Source organism: Onthophagus taurus, chromosome 3 (assembly GCF_036711975.1).
Source record: "Onthophagus taurus isolate NC chromosome 3, IU_Otau_3.0, whole genome shotgun sequence".
NCBI classification, from domain to species: domain Eukaryota; kingdom Metazoa; phylum Arthropoda; class Insecta; order Coleoptera; family Scarabaeidae; genus Onthophagus; species Onthophagus taurus.
The window spans coordinates 18,905,556-18,926,113 of NC_091968.1; the positions used below are offsets into that span (position 1 = coordinate 18,905,556).

Below are 20,558 nucleotides of genomic sequence, written 5' to 3' on the forward strand. Positions count from 1 at the left end.
TATCTCAAGAACCAAGAGTGACTTCTCAAAACGGACAAATTCAGTGGAAAGTAGACACTTTAATTAATAATCGCGGACAATTTCATAACACTTTTCCAACAAACTAATTTTTCAAGAATTTTTGAAGTTACTCTTTGATGAAATGGTAAAAATTGCGATTTACTTCAATAATTTATATCTCAAAAACCAAGAGTGGTTTCTCAAAACAGAGTAATTCATTGGAAAGTAGATGCATTAATTAATAATCGGTGAAAATTACATAACAATTTTCCAAGAAACCAATTTTTCAGGAATTCTTAAAGTTATTCATTGATGAACTGGCAAAATTCCTATTTAATTTAATAATTTATATCTCAAGAACCAAGAGTGATTTCTCAAAACGGACTAAATCATTGGAAAGTAGATGCTTGAGTTAATACTTGGTGAATATTACATAACAATTTTCCAAGAAACCAATTTTTTAGGAATTTTTGAAGTTACTCTTTGATGAAATGGTAATAATTGTGATTTAGTTCAATAATTTATATCTCAAGAACCAAGAGTGGTTTCTCAGAACAGAGTAATTCATTGGAAAGTAGATGCATTAATTAATAATCGGCGAAAATTACATAACAATTTTCCAAGAAACCAATTGTTCAGGAATTCTTAAAGTTATTCATTGATGAACTGGCAAAATTCCTATTTAATTTAATAATTTATATCTCAAGAACCAAGAGTGATTTCTCAAAACGGACTAAATCATTGGAAAGTAGATGCTTGAGTTAATACTTGGTGAATATTACATAACAATTTTCCAAGAAACCAATTTTTTAGGAATTTTTGAAGTTACTCTTCGATGAAATGGTAATAATTGTGATTTAGTTCAATAATTTATATCTCAAGAATCAAGAGTGGTTTCTCAAAACAGAGTAATTCATTGGAAAGTAGATGCATTAATTAATAATCGGTGAAAATTACATAACAATTTTCCAAGAAACCAATTTATCAGGAATTCTTAAAGTTATTCATTGATGAAATGGCAAAATTCCTATTTAATTTAATAATTTATATCTCAAGAACCAATAGTGATTTCTCAAAACGGACTAAGTCATTAAAAAAGAGATGCTTTAATTCACATTTGGTGAAAATTTCATAACAATTTTGCAAGAAATCAATTTTTCAGAAACTTTTGAAATTATTCATTGACGAAGCGTTAGAAATTGCTATTTCGTTCAATATTTTATGTCTCAACAACCAAGAGTGATATCTCTAAATGAACTTCTTCATTGGAAAGTAGATGCTTTAATTTACATTTGGTGAAAATTTTATAACAATTATCCAAGAAATCAATTATTGAGGAATTTTTAAAATCATTCTATAATAAAACGGTAAAAAGTGTTACTTAGTTCAATAATTTATATCTGAAGAACGAAGAGCGATTTCTCAAAACGGAGTTCTTCATTAAAAAGTAGATGCTTTAGTTAATAATTGGTGAAAATTTCATAACAATTTTGCAAGAAATCAATTTTTCAGAAACTTTTAAAACTACTCATTGACGAAGCATTAAAAATTGCTATTTAGTTCAATATTTTATACCTCAATAACCAAAAGTGATTTCTCAAAATGGACTTTTTCATTAAAAAGTAAATGCTTTAATTAATAATTGGTGAAGATAGCAAAACAATTTTCCAAGAAACCAATTTTTCGGAAATTTTTGAATTTGCTCTTTGATGAAATGGTGAAATTACGATTTAGTTCAATTATCTATATCTGAAGAACCAAGAGTGATTTCTCAAAACGAACTAAATCATTGGAAAGTAGACGCTTTAATTAATTATCGTTGAAAATTACATAACAATTTACCAAGAAACCAATCTTTCAGGAATTTTTGAAGTTACTCTTTGATGAAATTGTAAAAATTGCGATTTAGTTCAATAATTTATATCTCAAGAACCAAATGTGATTTCTCAAAATGGACAAAATCATTGGAAAGTAAATGCTTGAATTAATACTTGGTGAAAATTTTATAACAATTTTCCAAGAAGCCAATTTTTCAGGACTTTTTGAATTAACTCTTAGATGAAATGGTAAAATTGCTATTTAGTTCAATAATTTATATCTCAATAACCAAGAGTGATTTCTCAAAACGGACTTCTTCATTGAAAAGTAGATGCTTTAGTTAATAATAGCTAAAAAGTTCATAACAATTTTCCAAGATATCAATTTTTCAGGAATTTTTAAAGTTACTGATTGATGAAATGGTAAAGATTGCTATTTAGTTCAACAATTTATATCTCGAGAACCAAGAGTGATTTCTCAAAACGGACTAAATCAGTGCAAAGTACATGCTTTAGTTAATAATCCGTGAAACTTTCATAACAATCTTCCAAGAAACCAACTTTTCAGGAATTTTTGAAATTACGCTTTGATGAAATGGTAAAAATTGCGATTTAGTTCAATAATTTATATCTCAGGAACCAAAAGTGATTTCTCAAAACGGACTAAATCATTGAAAAATTGATGCTTTAATTAACATTTGGTGAAAATTTTATAACAATTTTCCAAGAAATCAATTTTTGAGCAATTTTTAAAATTATTCTATAATAAAACGGTAAAAAGTGTTGCTTTGTTCAATAATTTATATCTCAAGAACGAAGAGCGATTCTTCAAAACGGAGTTCTTCATTATAAAGTAGATGCTTTAATTAATAATTGGTGAAACTTTCATAACAATTTTCCAAGAAATCAATTTTTCAAAAACTTTTAAATTTACTCATTGACGAAGCGTTAAAAATTGCTATTTAGTTCATTATTTTATATCTCAATAACCAAGAGTGATATCTCTAAACGGACTTCTTCATTGGAAAGTATATGTTTTAATTAACATTTGGTGAAGATTTTATAACAATTTTCCAAGTAATCAATTTTTCAGGAGTTTTTGAATTTACTCTTTGATGAAATGGTAAAATTGCTTTTTAGTTCAATAATTTATATCTCAATAACCAAGAGTGATTTCTCAAAATGAACTTCTTCATGAAAAAGTAGATGCTTTAATTAATAATTGGTGAAGATTTCATAACAATTTTCCAAGAAATCAATTTTTCAGAAACTTTTAAAATTACTCTTTGATGAAACGGTAAAAATTGCGATTTAGTTCAATAATTTATATCTCAAGAACCAAAAGTGATTTCTCAAAACGGAATTCTTTATTGGAAAGTAGATGCTTTGATGAATAATTTATGATAATTGCACAATAATTTTCCGAGAAATCAATTTTTCGGGAATTTTGAAAGTCACTCATATGAAACGGTTAAAATTACTATTTAGTTCAAAGATTTATATCCCAAGAACCAAAAGTGATTTCTCAAAATGGACTTCTTTATTGAAAACTTGATGCTTTAATGAAGAATTGGTGGAATTGAATATTATATAACAATTTTCCAGGAAATTTTAAAGTTACTCATTGATAAAACGGTAAAAATGCCGATTTAGTTCAACAATTTATATCTCAAGAATCAAGAGTGATTTTTCAAGATGGACTAATCATTAAAAAGTAGATGCTTTAATTAATAATTGGTGAAAATTTAATAACAATTTTCCAAGAAATCACTTTTGAATTTAATTTTCTTCACATTTACTATCGTTGATATAAACTCGTAACTTCCGAAGCGTATAATTAAACAATATAATTGTAACGTTGAATCCTCCTCCCAATTAATCTAATTATAATGCTGTTGACCACTGGAGTTATTTTCGCATAAACACACACAGCAGTCGCACAATTTCCCAGGCATATTAATTAATTATAATTAACAAACAAAATTCGTTTAAATCCACCACCCAAAACGCGTCATTATTAACGTTATTAAACCAAAAGCCCAATAAAATACATAATTGTTTAGAGCTTTTCAATAAAATCAATTTTATTTTACTTTTCTCAAAATAAAAAAGAAATTAAACAACAATAATAAGTGGGCAATAATAATAAAATGGTTGGGAACGTTGAAGTATTCGTTCCCGCATCCTCTTTAAAATGTTTTTAGCGTCATAAAGTTATTTCTCAAGAACGTCATTATACCATATAAGTACTCAAGAATTTTATCTTCTCTTTAAGCGAAGAAATTCTTCGAGCAAAATCGTTAAGCAACAAGAAGAGAATTAAAAAGTATGTAAAAAGTAAATAACTCACCTCCGATTTCCCTTTAGAAACGCAATTGGCGATGTTAGTTGGTTCCAAAACTAAAGCGTCTCTCTGCAAAATAAAAATAAATCAATGTTAATTAAAAAAATCTTTACGAAAATATTTTTAGTTGTTATTATTTCGAATATAGACGTAAATCAAGTTGATTTAATGTTTTCCGGCAGCAGGAGCACAACAACTTGTTCGAGAAGGAAAGAGTTTTTATCTATCCTTCGAGGGTCTCTCTAAGAAACGTGAAATGTTGATCGTAAATTCACTTCGAACGACAGTACGAGGCGATTGATCAACGTGGCATGTTACGGGATAATATAGTTATTATTTAAATTTATCGCACAACTTCCACCTTAAGTATGGAGTGCTACCAACTAAGCAACGCACGAAAGAGCTATTTTATGAATAATCGAATAAGAAAATTATTGAGTTTATAAATTCTTTTTCAAGTATTTATCTTTAAATCCTTAATCAACTGGAAGACGCTTAATACCAAGCGAAACTCGAAAAAATTTTACGATTTCCTCCTCTTCCTTTCATTCGGTTCGCACTCCAAAAGAAGGAAAACAAATTACCCCCAACAATTCGTGACGCACCCCTTGACAGGTTTACAGGGTTGCTTTGCAATTGCCTCGAGGCCGTTTTCAACTTTTAAAAATGACACTATTTGCTGTACCCCCCTGTAAAGAATGATGCAGAAATACTCATGGTTAATAAAACTCAGTGACTCAGCATGTTTTTATTTATTTTAATTAGATTTAAATTTTTTTTTATACTAAAATTTTTAATTAAAAATATTAAGAAAAATGTTAAAGGATGAGGAAGTAAGATTGTTTAGTCTAGATAAAGTCTAGATAAAATGAGTTCGTGTGCTAATGGGGTTGGGTTTCTAATTAAAAAAAAAAAGCGGGGTTCCCCCTTAAAAGGAATTCCTTCGAGGGCTAAGTTAAATAAGTTTGTCCGGTTAAAATAAATAAGGGATGATTTGTAGGTCTGGTTATGGACGAAACGCGTTCTGGAACCCCTAGTGGGGAAAGTTTTCTGTTTGATTAGAAGCGGGGTGGTCAAGAATTTGCACAACGGATCGAGGATTTGCTAACGGGGTAAATTTGTTGATGGATCAAATTAAGGTTATTGATGAGTTTATATTTTCATAATAATACACCTAATTATGTCTTTTTCGGGAAATAATTCAAATCAAACCAAATTGTTTCTTTATATAATCTAAAAATAGGTCCTTTTAACTTTAATTTGAGGTATATAACATTATTGGATTCCTCAAAATAAGGTTTATAAGGATATTCTGTTTTAAAGAATTCTGTTTCGTCATCGATTTTCGTCATTTCGTCATTGCAATGAAAGGATCCATTTTCTTTTCGTGGATCTTCTTCTAGTGGGAAGTAAAACTCGAAACGTTTTTCCAATTTCGACAAATGTTCACTAATAACTTTTCTAAGAGACGTAACATCAAGCTCTCCTCCTGCATCGGGGATGAATGTCTCTAAGTTGTCAAACATGTCATAACACTTTCTTGAAAAACAATCTTTCCATGCTTTAAGTTTTCGTTTCTGTCCATCGATTTTGTCTGCAATGGTAAAACAGGAAACCATCCTTCAACGAGGTATTAAGATCATTAAAGATGTCAGCCAAATAAGCGAGCTAGGCCACCCAATTTACATCAAGGAAAAATTGGGCTAAATTTTGTATTTTGATCTGAAAGAACTCCGATAGTTCGTTCCGAAGCTCGAATATACATGAAACGACTTTTCTTTTGGACAACCAACGCACCTCAGCATGTAACAAGAGGTGCTTATGATCAGCTCCCATTTCATCGCATAATGCAGCAAATAAGCGAGTTCAAAGAATTTGCTTTAATATAATTAACAATCTTTATGACCTCGACAAGCACATCGTTTAATTCTGGGGACTTTTTTTTATATAACTTAGCAGCCTTTTGCTTTGATCACTTTGAGAAGCGTTGAAATAGATCCTTATAGTTTCAATTTAAGGCATAAATAACTTTTCAAGTCCTCGAAATAAGGTCGTAGAGATTTTTGAAATTTTCACTTTTTCTACCATAACGCAAATTAACACTTTTTCCTATAAGACCCATTTTCCAAAAATAGTCTATATAAAACCAAACTATATCTATATTTATTCCTACAATAGATCGTTTTTGCATCAATTTAAGATATAAATTACTTTGCAACTCCTCGAAATAAGGTTGTTGTGATTTTTTGAAATTTTCCTTTTTTTTATCATAACGTAAATTAACATGTTCTCCTATAAGATGCTTTCTCTGAAAATAATCTATATAAAAGCGAACTCTTTCTATGTTTATTCCAAAAATAGATCATTATGGTTTCAATTTAAGATATAAATCATCTTGCAACTCCTCAATATAAGGTTGTTATGATTTTTTGAAATTTTCACTTTATTTTATCGTTGATAATGCAAATTAACACATTTTGCTATAAGATCCTTTTTCTGAAAATAGACTATATAGAACCAAACTATATCTATATTTATTCCTACAATAGATCGTTTTTGCTTCAATTTGAGATATAAATCAGTTTGCAACTCCTCGAAAGAAGGTTGTTGTGATTTTTTGAAATTTTTATTTTTTTTATAACGCAAATTAACGTTCTCCTATAAGATGCTGTTTCTGAAAATAATCTATATAAAAGCAAACTCTTTCTATGTTTATTCCAAAAATAGATCATTTTACTTTCAATTTAAGATATAAATCACTTTTAAACTCATCAAAATACCTTCGTAGTGATTTTTTGATATATTCACTTTTCCTATCATAGCGCAAAGTACACGTTTTCCTATAAAATTCTTTTTCTGAAAATCATCTATATAAAACCAAACTATATCTATGTTTATTCCAAAAATAGATTCTTTTAGCTTTAATTTAAGCTATGATTCACCTTTCAACTCTTCAATATAATGTTTGATTTGGAAATCAATCAATCAATCAATCATGTTGGAAATAATGAAATTAATAATAATTTTTTGATATATTCACTTTTTCTATAACAATGCAAAGTAACATGTTTTGCTGTAAGATTTCTTTTCTGAAAATAATCTATATAGAACCAAACTATTTATATTATTATTCCAAAAATAGATGCTTTTAGCTTCAATTTAAGATATAAATAACTTTTCAAGTCCACGAAATAAGGTCGTAGTGATTTTTTGAAATTTTCACTTTTTCTACCATAACGTAAATTAACACGTTTTCCTGGAAATAATCTATGTAAAACCAAACTATTTCTATATTTATTCCAAAAGTAGATCCTTTTAGCTTTAATTTAAACTATGAATCACTTTTCAAGTCCTCGAAATAAGGTCGTAGTGATTTTTTGAAATTTTTATTTTTTCTATCATATCCCAAATTAGTACGTTTTCCTAGAAGATTCTTTTTCTGAAAATAGTTGATATGAAACCTAACTGTGATTCTATGTTTATTCCAAAAATCGATCCTTATAGCTTCAACTTAAGATATAAAGCACTTTTCAACTCCTCAAAATTAGGTCGTAGTGATTCGTTAAAATGTTCACATTTTTTATCATAACGCAAATGAACACGTTTTCCTATAAGATTCGTCTTCTAAAAATAATCCATGTAAAACCAAACTATTTCTGCATTTATTCCAAAAATAGATCCTTTTAGCTTCAATTTAAGATATAAGTCATTTTTCACCTCCTCAAAATAAAGTCGTAGTGATTTCTCGAAATTTTCACTTTATATCTCACAACACGTTACATAACACGTTTTCCTATAAGATTCTTTTTCCTAAAATAATCTATATAAAACCAAACTATTTCTGCGTTTATTCCAAAAATAGATTATTTTAGCTTCAATTTAAGATATAAATCACTTTTAAACTCATCAAAATAACGTCGCGTCGTAGTGATTTTTTGATATATTCACTTTTTCTATCATAGCGCAAAGTACACGTTTTCCTATAAAATTCTTTTTCTGAAAATCATCTATATAAAACCAAACTATATCTATGTTTATTCCAAAAATAGATTCTTTTAGCTTTAATTTAAGCTATGAATCACCTTTCAACTCCTCAATATAATGTTTGATTTTTTGGAATTTTCACTTTTTTTATCATAACGCAAATTAAAACATTTTCCTATAAGATTCTATTTCTGAAAACAATCTACAAGAAATCAAACTATTTCTATGTTTATACTAAAAATTGATCCCTTTAGCTTCAATTTAAGATATAAATCACCTTTCAACTCCTCAAAATATTTTTTAAAAGATCCATAATATTGGAGGTATAATTAAAGTTAGGAGATAAGTAATATAAAGTAGACCTCTAAAGTTCTTTTAATATTTAACTTTATATACTTGGTACCAGTTTCAACATACTAAGATGTCATCATCAGCCAAATCTACAAAACAACACAATAATTATAATGATCTTAAAAATAATAAAACTGCATAAATATCTTAACTTACAATCATATAGTTAAAAAATTACGCTGAACAAACAAAATTCTAAGTTAATAAAAAAACATTTTTTCAAAAAGAAACTGGTACCAAGTAATTGAAGTTAATTATTAAAAAAACTTTAGAGGTCAAGAGGTCTATTTTATATTACTTTTCTCCTATCCTCAAAATACGGTTATTGTGATTTTTTGAAATTTTCGCTTTTTTTCACGTTTTCCTGTAAGATTCTTTTTCTGAAAATAGTCTATATATAACCAAACTATATCTATGTGTATTCCTAAAATAGATCGTTTTAGCTTCAATTTAAGATATAAATAACTTTGCAACTCCTCAAATTAAGGTTGTATTGATTTTTTATAATTTTTTATTTTTTCTATCATATCGCAAATTAGTACGTTTTCCTAGAAGATTCTTTTTCTGAAAATAGTTTATATAAAACCAAACGATTTCTATCTTTATTCCAAAAGTATATTCTTTTAGGATCAATTTGAGATATAAATCACTTTTCAAATCCTCGAAATAAGGTCGTACTGATTTTTTGAAATTTTCACTTTTTCGAAAATTACGAAAATTAACACATTTCCTATAAGATTCTTTTTGTGAAAGTAATGTATATGAAACCAAAGTATATCTATATTTATTTCAAATATAGATCTTTTTCGCTTGAATTTAAGATATAAGTCATTTTTCATCTCCTCAAAATACGGTCGTAGTGATTGTTTGAAATTTTCACTTTTCTTATCATAACACGTTACATTAACATGTTTTTATATAAGATTCTTTTTCCCAAAATAATCTATATAAAACCAAACTGTTTCTATATTTATTCCAAAAATAGATCCTTTTAGCTTTAATTTAAGATATATATCACTTTTCAACCCCTAAGAACAAGATTGTAGTGATTTTTGGAAATTTTCACTTTTCTATCATAACGAAAATTAACAAGTTTTCCTATAAGATTCATCTTTTAAAAATAATCTATATAAAACCAAACTATTTCTATATACAGGGGTGAGTCAGAAAGAATGGGAAATTCGAATACCGGTAACATGTCTTATACAAATGTCGGTGGTTTTTAATACACAGGGTGTTGAAAGTTAAATTTTTATTTCGAAATTTCTTGATAATTTTGAAGGTTTTTGTACTATTAACATAAAATTTGGTAGTTAGATGTTTTCGAGCATGAGAAATACGAATTTGATATTTGTTTTGTGATTACTCGTAGAGGGCGCTAGATACACATTGTACGTTTGAGATATCAAGTCATGACTATTTTATCAGTTGAGGTATGGTGAATTAGAACCAGAAATCTGAAGGAGTTTTCAATTCTGGTTTCCAAGTTATCTGCTTTTAATTGTTTCAAAGTAATTTTAAGGTTAACATTTAAAATCAATAACACACAGTAACTATAGCAATTAGTAACGATAATAATCGATAACAATAACAATTAATTAATAACAATAGAATATTGTAACCATTTTCAAAAATCCAGTGGACTTAAATTTGGATTTCTCACTATTAAAAAACTCTTACTAAAATTGGTAATAACTTTATTGTTGGTAAAAATGATTATTGCACACGGAAATTAGATCAATGTTGACAAATAACAGGCAATTGTCGAAACATAAGCGGCAAAATAACCCAACTTTGCTTATGTTAAAAAATAAATATTTTAGAAGAAAAAATACATTTAAATGTAAATAATTCGAAAACCAATAGATTTATTGTTAGACAATTTCAATAAGAGTACCTTTTTTATGTCAAATTGAATGCTCTTTGTGATTTGCAGCTCTTATTGGTCGTAGACAAGTTCAAACAAGTTCAAATTCGTATTTCTCATGCTCGAAAACATAAAACTACCAAATTTTATGTTAATAGTACAAAAACCTTCAAAATTATCAAGAAATTTCGAAATAAGAATTTAAATTTCAACACCCTATGGCTCAAAAACCACTGACATTTGTTAAGAGATGTTACTTTAAATCATCATATTTTGGTGTCTAGTATCTCCGGTATTCGGATTTCCCATTCTTTCTGGCTCACCCTGTATATTCCAAAAAATAGACTCTTTTAGCTTTAATTTACGTTATAGATCACTTTTCAATTCTTCAAAACAAGGTAGTAGTGATTTTTTGTTTCACTTTTTCTAATTAATTTAGTTTTAGCTTTGTTAGCATTATAATATGAATTATTTTCTAACTCCCTAAACTATATCCTTTGTGATGCCATTTCCTGGCTTATTTCTATAGAATTTATTGATATCAATGCAACATTTTATAAGATAGTTTTGGACATTGTCACAGTCGAAAATTAGCAGTAAGCGGTTGAAGGGAAAAGCGTCCGGAGCGCTATTCAACCGTTACAAAGGGACTCACAAAGCCTGCAACGGGCCGGTTTCCACTTGAATCGGCCCTCTCGCCGGGGCTTTTAGTTTGCCGAACACGTCGAGGCGAACCGATGATGATTAGACGGGCGAAAGGGAATTCTAGATGGCCACTCGATTGCGAATTCAGATGGTGCGCGAGGAGTTCAGAACTGATTTCGAAAACAAACTTACTCTCTCAGTCTCTATCCACTATTGGTACTACTACCTAGGTGGTCGGTCTCTACTCGATTTCGTCGGCAATCCTCAACGAACACGACTCCATGCCACAAACCGAAACCTTTGTGTATACCTACACCGAAACCAGCACACGTTATATTATTTGTGCATACAGATGAATAGATACAACAAACTTATTAATTATTATTAAGAAAATGTAACAATTTGTTTTACGTTTATACCATCGTTGTTTAGGAGAATAAACCTCGTAGAAAACTGCCTATGATTGCCGTAGTAAAATTTGATGGTTCAAGTCCAAGCAAGCACTGCGAGAGCTTTTATGTGTGAACATCAAATCGCTTTAACACACACGTACGTTCCATCGTAAACCTCTTCATTTCAAACACGCGAATCTTGAACTGCATAATGTACTTGCCTATTAACTTTTTAACGATTCAACATTAAATGGAAGAAATAATATTTACAAAATGTGTAATAATAAGGTAGATAATAAGTAAAAGAAAAATGTATAATAAGCTAAAGTGGGATCTCATACTCGGAAAGTTTTTCGGGTGGAGAGCTTTTACACTAAAGTTTATCCTACCGAAGTAGTCCTTTTGATTATGATTAAGTACGGTGGTTGGCTCTAAACAAGCCGGAAAACTTTTTCACGACCCGAACGTCGGCCGCTTTTCCGTTTTTATGCCGGTTGTAAAGTGAGGAAACTTTGAAATTTAACGTCACCTTAACATATGAGGACATAGGTCCATCTCAAACAACCTTATTTCTCAAAACTATAAATATTTAATCATTTTAATGCAAAACAAAACGAAAGATACAAGTGTGTAATACAATTTTTTAATTACGAACATGTAGTTAATTCATAAAAGCGGAGTGAAAGAACCACGTTCGTATTAATCTGTACGTGCCGGAGGCAAAGAATTTTTGATGGCTCCTGTACCTTTTAATTTGGTCCTCTTAAATATGCAGATATCCTCGCGGACGAGCTGGCGCTCTTTCTTTCGACGTAGAATTTTAAATTTACTCCGGAACCAAGAGAAGAGCTCGACCTATTTCCGCAATATGTATTTAATTAAAAACTGAAGAAGATAAAGTCAGCCGGAAAATAATTTATTAAGAAAAAAACTAAAAATTTTGAACAACTTTAAAAATTTTTATCTTAACAACTAAAAGTAATTTTGTAAATTGGATTATTTTATTTTAAAATAGATACTTTTCTTTATATATAGTGATAATTTCATAATAATTTTCTAAAAAATCGAATTTTCCCAAATTTTTAAACATTTTCAAGTTGATATTATGTTTGATTAAGTTTGAAAATGGATATCTCGGAAACTAATGGATTTAGCAAAGTGCGGGTAACATTTTTGGAATCCTTCAACCTTTCTATATATTTAATGTAAATTTAAACAATTTGAGTTGAATAGTTTAAAAGATACGCTAAAAAATGTGTTTAAACGTTTTAAAGGTTATAATGAAATTAATCTTGTATGGTTCAATAATTTTATGTATTCTGTAATGTTGAAGATACTAAACTTGGTGAAATTATAAAGAAGTGAATAACAAATTTAATGCTGTAAACCATTTTTCAATATCATGATTATTTTCAAAGATATCGATTTTTAAAATTCATCTTAAAAAACACATGTTTTGTATGAACACTTTTAACGCAGTAAAGTTAAAATTTCTTTTCTAAGTTGTGTATAATGCTAGAGATACTAAACTTGGTGGCATTATGTAAAATTGAATAACGAATTTAGTGGTGTAAACCGTTTTTTACTGGCAGGATTAATTTCGGAGATATCATTTTTGAAATTCATCTAAAAACCTATTTGTTTTGGATAGACACTTTTTACGCGGTTAACTTAAAATTTTTTTTTCTAGGTTATGTATAACGTTAGAGATACTAAACTTCGTAGTATTACGTAGAATTGAATAAGAAATACAGTGCTGTTAATCATTTCTGAATGCTAAGAATAATTTTAGAGATATAATTTTTTTAAATTCACCTTAAAAAAGTTGTTATAAATCAACACTTTTTCCACGATTATCTAAGATAGGGATAGGTATTATTTCTTTGGAAAACTCCTTAGCTAAAGCAGCGAATAGAAGGCGAAACGAAAATGTATATGCTTGCATAATTATTATCTGTCGATTCCAAATTCGTCAGTGCACAACCAAAAGGTCAAAAAGTGTTTTGATTTTCAAGATGTATTTGCGTTAAACAAAACTAATTCACAGATTAGATTATTCCGTGAAATAAACAAAGTTCTTAAATAGTTTTTTTAATAGTAGTTTTTGGTATTTATAATAATTAGTAATCCACACTAATTCATTAATTTTCAAAAAAAGAGTAATTATTTATAGAATCAAAAATTGTTTGAAATAATAGTTGTTGATTTAATAGTTCATTATTTCAAAAAAAGTTTCGTATAATTGTTATTTGAAATTAGATTGTTAACATTTTTCGATATTTTCAATAAATAGGCCTCTATACTGATTCACTAATTTTCAGAAAACAACAATAATCGATCTAATTTGAAAATGTTTCCAATAATAGTTGTTTGAAATTAAATTCTTAACATTTTTTCTTAATAACATTTTTCGATATTTTTATTAAATAGGCCTCTACACTGATTCACTAATTTTCAGAAAACAACAATTATCGATCTAATTTTAAAATGTTTCGAATAATAGTTGTTTGAAATTAGATTCTTAACATTTTTTGTTAATAACATTTTTTAATATTTTCAATAAATAGGCCTCGACACTAATACACTAATTTTAAAGAAAGGAAATTATCGATAATATCAAAAAATGTTTCAAATAATTGTTGTTTGAAATTGGATTCTTAACATTTTTTCTTAATAAAATTTTTTGATATTTTCAATTAATAAGCCTCTACATTGATTTCTACATCTTGATTCACTGAATTAAAAAAAAAGCAATTTATCGATAATTTCAAAAAACGTTTCAAATAATTGTTGTTTGAAATTAGATTCTTAACATTTTTTCTTAATAACATTTTTCGATATTTTTAATAAATAGGCCTCTACACTGATTCACTAATTTTCAGAAAACAACAATTATCGATCTAATTTAAAAATGTTTCCAATAAGAGTTGTTTGAAATTAGATTCTGAACATTTTTTCTTAATAACATTTTTCGATATTTTTATTAAATAGGCCTCTACACTGATTCACTAATTTTCAGAAAACAACAATTTATTATCGATCTAATTTAAAAATGTTTCCAATAATAGTTGTTTGAAATTAGATTCTTAAAATTTTTTGTTAATAACATTTTTTGATATTTTCAATAAATAGGCCTCTCCACAAATGCACTAACTTTAAAGAAAGGAAATTATCGATAATATCAAAAAATGTTTCAAATAATTGTTGTTTGAAATTGGATTCTTAACATTTTTTCTTAATAAAATTTTTTGATATTTTCAATTAATAAGCCTCTACATTGATTTCTACATCTTGATTCACTGAATTAAAAAAAAAGCAATTTATCGACAATTTCAAAAAACGTTTCAAATAATTGTTGTTTGAAATTAGATTCTTAACATTTTTTCTTAATAACATTTTTCGATATTTTTAATAAATAGGCCTCTACACTGATTCACTAATTTTCAGAAAACAACAATTATCGATCTAATTTAAAAATGTTTCCAATAATAGTTGTTTGAAATTAGATTCTTAACATTTTTTGTTAATAACATTTTTTGATATTTTCAATAAATAGGCCTCTACACTAATACACTAATTTTAAAGAAAGGAAATTATCGATAATATCAAAAAATGTTTCAAATAATTGTTGTTTGAAATTGGATACTTAACATTTTTTCTTAATAAAATTTTTTGATATTTTCAATTAATAAGCCTCTACATTGATTTCTACATCTTGATTCACTGAATTAAAAAAAAAGCAATTTATCGATAATTTCAAAAAACGTTTCCAATAAGAGTTGTTTGAAATTAGATTCTGAACATTTTTTCTTAATAACATTTTTCGATATTTTTAATAAATAGGCCTCTACACTGATTCACTAATTTTCAGAAAACAACAATTATGGATCTAATTTAAAAATGTTTCCAATAATAGTTGTTTGAAATTAGATTCTTAACATTTTTTCTTAATAACATTTTTTGATATTTTCAATAAATAGGCCTCTACACTAATTCACTAATTTTAAAGAAAGGAAATTATCGATAATATCAAAAAACGTTTCAAATAATTGTTGTTTGAAATTAGATTCTTAACATTTTTTCTTAATCACATTTTTCGATATTTTCAATAAATAGGCCTCTACACTAATTCACTAATTTTAAAGAAAGGAAATTATCGATAATATCAAAAAACGTTTCAAATAATTGTTGTTTGAAATTAGATTCTTAACATTTTTTGATATTTTCAGTAAATAGGCCTCTACACTGATTCACTGATTTTAAACAAAAGTAATTTACGATTATTTCAAAAAAAGTTTCGTATAATTGTTATTTGAAATTAGATTGTTAACATTTTTTGTTAATAACATTTTTCGATATTTTCAATAAATAGGCCTCTACACTGATTCACTAATTTTTAGAAAATAATAATTATCGGTCTGATTTAAAAATGTTTCCAATAATAGTTGTTTGAAATTTGATTTTTAACATTTTTTCTTAATAAGATCTTTTAATATCATCAATTAATAAGCGTCTACACTAATTCACTGATTTTAAAGAAAAGTAATTATCGATAATTCCAAAAAATGTTTCAAATAATTGTTATTTGAAATTAGATTTTTAACAACATTTGTTGATATTTTCATTTATAACTTTGAATATTTCATTAAATATACACTGATTCACTAATTTTCCAAAAATACCAGTCACGCAAAAGTTTTTTAACGCAATTTTTTTTTGTTGATTTATAAAAAACAAAAAAAAGAGAAGTTAAAATCTCCGTAACAAGTACAACAAGGGTACTTAATGTCGTCCTGGCCGTTGCTAGCGTTAATTAAAGTAGTTAATTCAAGTTGAACCGGAACAAATGGCGTCCATTATTCGTCGAATTGCGGGGGCGAAACGCCCCCTTTAACCGTTAGAATTCGCGGCGGCGGCGATGCGTTTTAAGTCGGAGCCGCTCCTCTTTCCACCATCGTCGTATAATATACAGGGTCCGTACTATTTCACTTCTTGTCAGTTTTAGTGGTAGCGACTAGTCATGGTCTGCTGCGCGACAATCAACTTCGAACTAGAATATATATCATTCCATCTTTTCAAATCTTATTACACTAATTTATTCTAGTTTTCTGATTTATAATTTTTTTCAATAAAACAATTCCTGTTTTAACTTAATGATGTCACGAAAATGATCCGAGACAAAAGAAAACCTCGTTGAAATTAGCATAAACCGTACTAATTTAGATAATTGAGCCGGCGTTTTACACTTTTCCGGTGTCGTGACCGGCTCAGGCCCATCGGGACGACCACCCGATGGGAAAACCGTGTGGCTCGGGGAAATTCGCGTGTTGTTTTCCACCAACCATCCAGTTGGAGGTCCGGGAATGGGATGGCGTGTTACAACCATTTGATTCGTGCACCGACAAAACCCGAAATTATCAACTTTTATGGTCTTCTTTGCTCTATTTAGGTAGTTTTATTTTAGCGCAGACATCAAAAATCGCAAACGTAATTATGATTTTTGTTACCTTTTTGTTTGGAATTAAAAAACTTCGACTTAAAATCTACTTAATTTTGTAAATAAAATAGTTATGAGTTTTAAATCGCTATTGAGACACAACTAAAACTAGGTTAATGCATATTTAACAACATGAAATGAAACGTTTAACTAGCTTGCAACTTATTTATGGATGAATACTTAATGTTCATGTGAACGATCATCTAAGCATGATTTATAAAGACTATGACATTACTTCGTTACAATTTGGGATACATTAAATTGAGGAAACGAATTTATGTAATACGAATTATTCATGTAATTTTGCACCTATTCGAAATTTTCTCAATACAAATCTCGATATAATGGACTTATATAACGGAAAAATGTTCCTGAATACGGTTTTTAGGCTGCTTTGAAAAATTTTATGCTCAATAACAAGAACTGCAAGCTATTTATTATCGCCCACCCAGACATACTATCAAAAAAGAATAATACATAGAGTTTCTAGAACTACACGGCTATAGATCCATAATAGGAAGAGACCTCAATGCCAAGCACACCTACTGGGGATCAAGGTTTATCATAACTAAGGGAAAAATTTTATCAACAGGCAAGCCAACATATTGGTCTACCGATGCGAACAAAATCTTAGACCTGATTGACTTTTTCATAACAAGGAATATATCAGTACTCACCCTACTCACGCTCAGTGACTCAGTCATACAAAAGCAAATTCACCTGGTATTGTTAACAGACAAACAAATTGGCGAAGTTTCCAAATCATCCTAGAAGACAAAATTAACCTCGCAGGTAGACTTAAATCCAAAGAACAGCTTGATAAGGAAAACTTTAGTCAAATTGACACATATTATCAATGCAGCCTTCAGACTCAAGTATGTGCCTACCTTGTGGAAAGTTGCTGGAGTCATAAATTTGATACCATTACATCAGTTTGAATTCAGAGAGAGACACTCCACCATAGACCAGATACATAGGATAACTGATGTCATAGAAAAATCGATAGAGGGAAGGAAAGTCTGTTCTTTTGTCTTCTTAGATGTGGCTCAGGCATTTGATAAAATTTAGCATGAGGGACTCAAATACAAACTGAACAATCTCTTGCCTAAACAGTATGCAAAACAGCTAGACTCGTATATACCAGAAAGAGCTTTTAGAATAAAGCAAGAAGAGGCTTCTTCAGATTTAAAAAATATTAATGCTATACCTCTTATACACTAGTGACATTCCTAAATTAGAAAACGATATTATTGCTACTTTTGCTGATGACCCGGCCATCCTAGCCATAGGCAATAATCATGAACTGGCAGTAAATAGACTAATTGAAGAGAATTACCTTAAATAAGAATAAATAAAGGGAACAATATGTACAAATCAGAGTAGATGACAAACATATGGTATATGCGAACACAGCAAAATATCTGGGATTAACCTTGGATGCAAAACTTCGCTGGAAGGCTCATATCAAAAAGAAACGGGAAGAGCTGGGAATCAGATATAAGAAAATATATTAGCTGTTGGGGAGGAAATCTACTCTGTCAACATATAATAAATTACTTATGTATAAACACATCCTGAAACCGATATGGGCATATGGGATTCAATTATAGGGATGTGCCCGCGAAAGCAATACCCAAATCATCCAGAGATTCCAGAATAAAGTGTTAAGGAATATCGTTGATGCACCCTGGTACTTTTGAAGTAGTGACATTCACCGGGACCTGGGGATGAACACTGCCAGCCAGATGATCAACAAATTTGCCAAGAGCCATGAACAGCTCCTCGACAACACCTACCAGACGAGAAGACTCAAGAAAACGAAACCTTTTGAGCTAGTTGTTTGAGTGCTATGTGTAAAAGCAGAGCAAAGTGCGAAATTATCCAGCACTAAGCTGGAGTATATTTTTACAATCCAAGGAACTTCTATTGAATAAGACCCCTAGTTTTACGATACTCGTAGTAAATTAGGTTGGAATAAAATTGTTCATTGATCGTATTAATGATCAGATCACAATAACAATGAAACATTAGGGTTTTTATAAAAAAAAAATATTAATACATCTGAGAGCAGAAATGAAAAAAGAGCAATATTGTTAAGAATTAAGTATTCTACAACTTTTATACCAAAACTTTTCTTCTAAACCGTCCCAAATCCGGTATGCTCTACAAACAGCAATATGTAGAACAATGATTTCATCTAATTTTCACTTTTTTAAGCTTATCTTAATATTAATGCATTTGAGAGCAAAAGTGTAAAAGGGCAATATTGTTAAGAATGAAGTTTTCTACAATTTTTGTTCTAAAACTTTTTTTCTAAGACGGCCCGAACCCTGTGATCTATCAACATCAATATGTAAAACCACAATTTCATCTAATATTCACTTTTTCGAATTTTTCTCAATACTAATGCAGCTGAGAGCAAAAGTGTAAAAGAGCAATATTGTTATGAATAAAATTTGCAACAACTTTTGTTCTAAAACATTCTTTCTAAGACGGCCCGAACCCTGTGATCTATCAACATCAATATGTAAAACCACGATTTCATCTAATTTTCATTTTTCGAATATTTCTCAATATTAATGCATCTGAGAGCAAAAGTGTAGCAGAGCAATATTGTTAAAAATGAAGTTTTCTACAATTTTTATACATAAACTTTTCTTCTAAAACGTCCCGAATTCGGTGTGTTCTACAAACAACAATATGTAAAACCACGATTTCATCTAATTTTCACTTTTTCGAATTTTTCTCAATATTAATGCATCTGAGAGCAAAAGTGTAAAAGAGCAGTATTGTTAAGAATGCAGTTTTCTACAACCTTTATACCAAAACTTTTCTTCTAAAACGTCCCGAATTCGGTGTGTTCTACAAACAACAATATGTAAAACCACGATTTCATCTAATTTTCACTTTTTTGAATTTTTCTCAATATTAATGCATCTGATTGTGAGAGCAAAAGTGTAAAAGAGCAATATTGTTAAGAATGCAGTTTTCTACAACCTTTATGCCAAAACTTTTCTTCTAAAACGTCCCGAATCCGGTACGCTCTACAAACAACAATATGTAAAAAAACGATTTTATCTAATTCTCACTTTTTCGAATTTTTCTCAATATTAGTGCATCTGACAGCAGAAGTGTAAAAAGCAGCATTGTTAAGAATGAAGTTTTCTACAACTTTTATACCAAAATTTTTTTTCTAAAATGTTCCTTAGATTAACTAAATTAATTTTTTGATGTTTTAGTTTTCTGATTTGTGGTTCTCACATGGATTTAAGATGTGCGTCATTTCAAGTACAATTTGTAAGTTTTTTGTAATGTTTTACAAGTAGTTTAACATTAGGTTACTTGTTTATAGAAATTCAAGCTCTGAAGAAGCTTTAATACAAAAACCCTCATTCCTATCCTGGAAATAAATTTATTGTTCGAGGTGTTAAAGAGAAAAAATCTCCTGCTTAAATTTCCAGATAGATCAATAATTATAATTTTTGAAAATCAGTAGTTATAGAAATGTTAAAAATGTAAAACTATACTATTTCGTCTCTATCTTTAATATAAATGTCTTATATTAAGTTATTGTGAAAATTGAATTTATTCCTTTGATAATTATAACAACATTCCAAATAAAATTTATACCTTAATCCGATTCTGCACTTTAAAATACCAT

At 28.8% G+C, this 20,558-nt stretch overlaps 1 protein-coding gene across 1 annotated transcript in view; it reads right to left on the bottom strand.

Moving 5' to 3' along the window:
- Nucleotides 1–20,558, bottom strand: part of LOC111417634 (Semaphorin 2a) — a 384,677-nt gene that overhangs the window by 96,774 nt on the left and 267,345 nt on the right. The window contains exon 4 of the mRNA XM_071195145.1: nt 4,168–4,230. Coding sequence (XP_071051246.1) covers nt 4,168–4,230 — 63 coding nt within the window. The remainder of the gene's footprint in view (nt 1–4,167; nt 4,231–20,558) is intronic.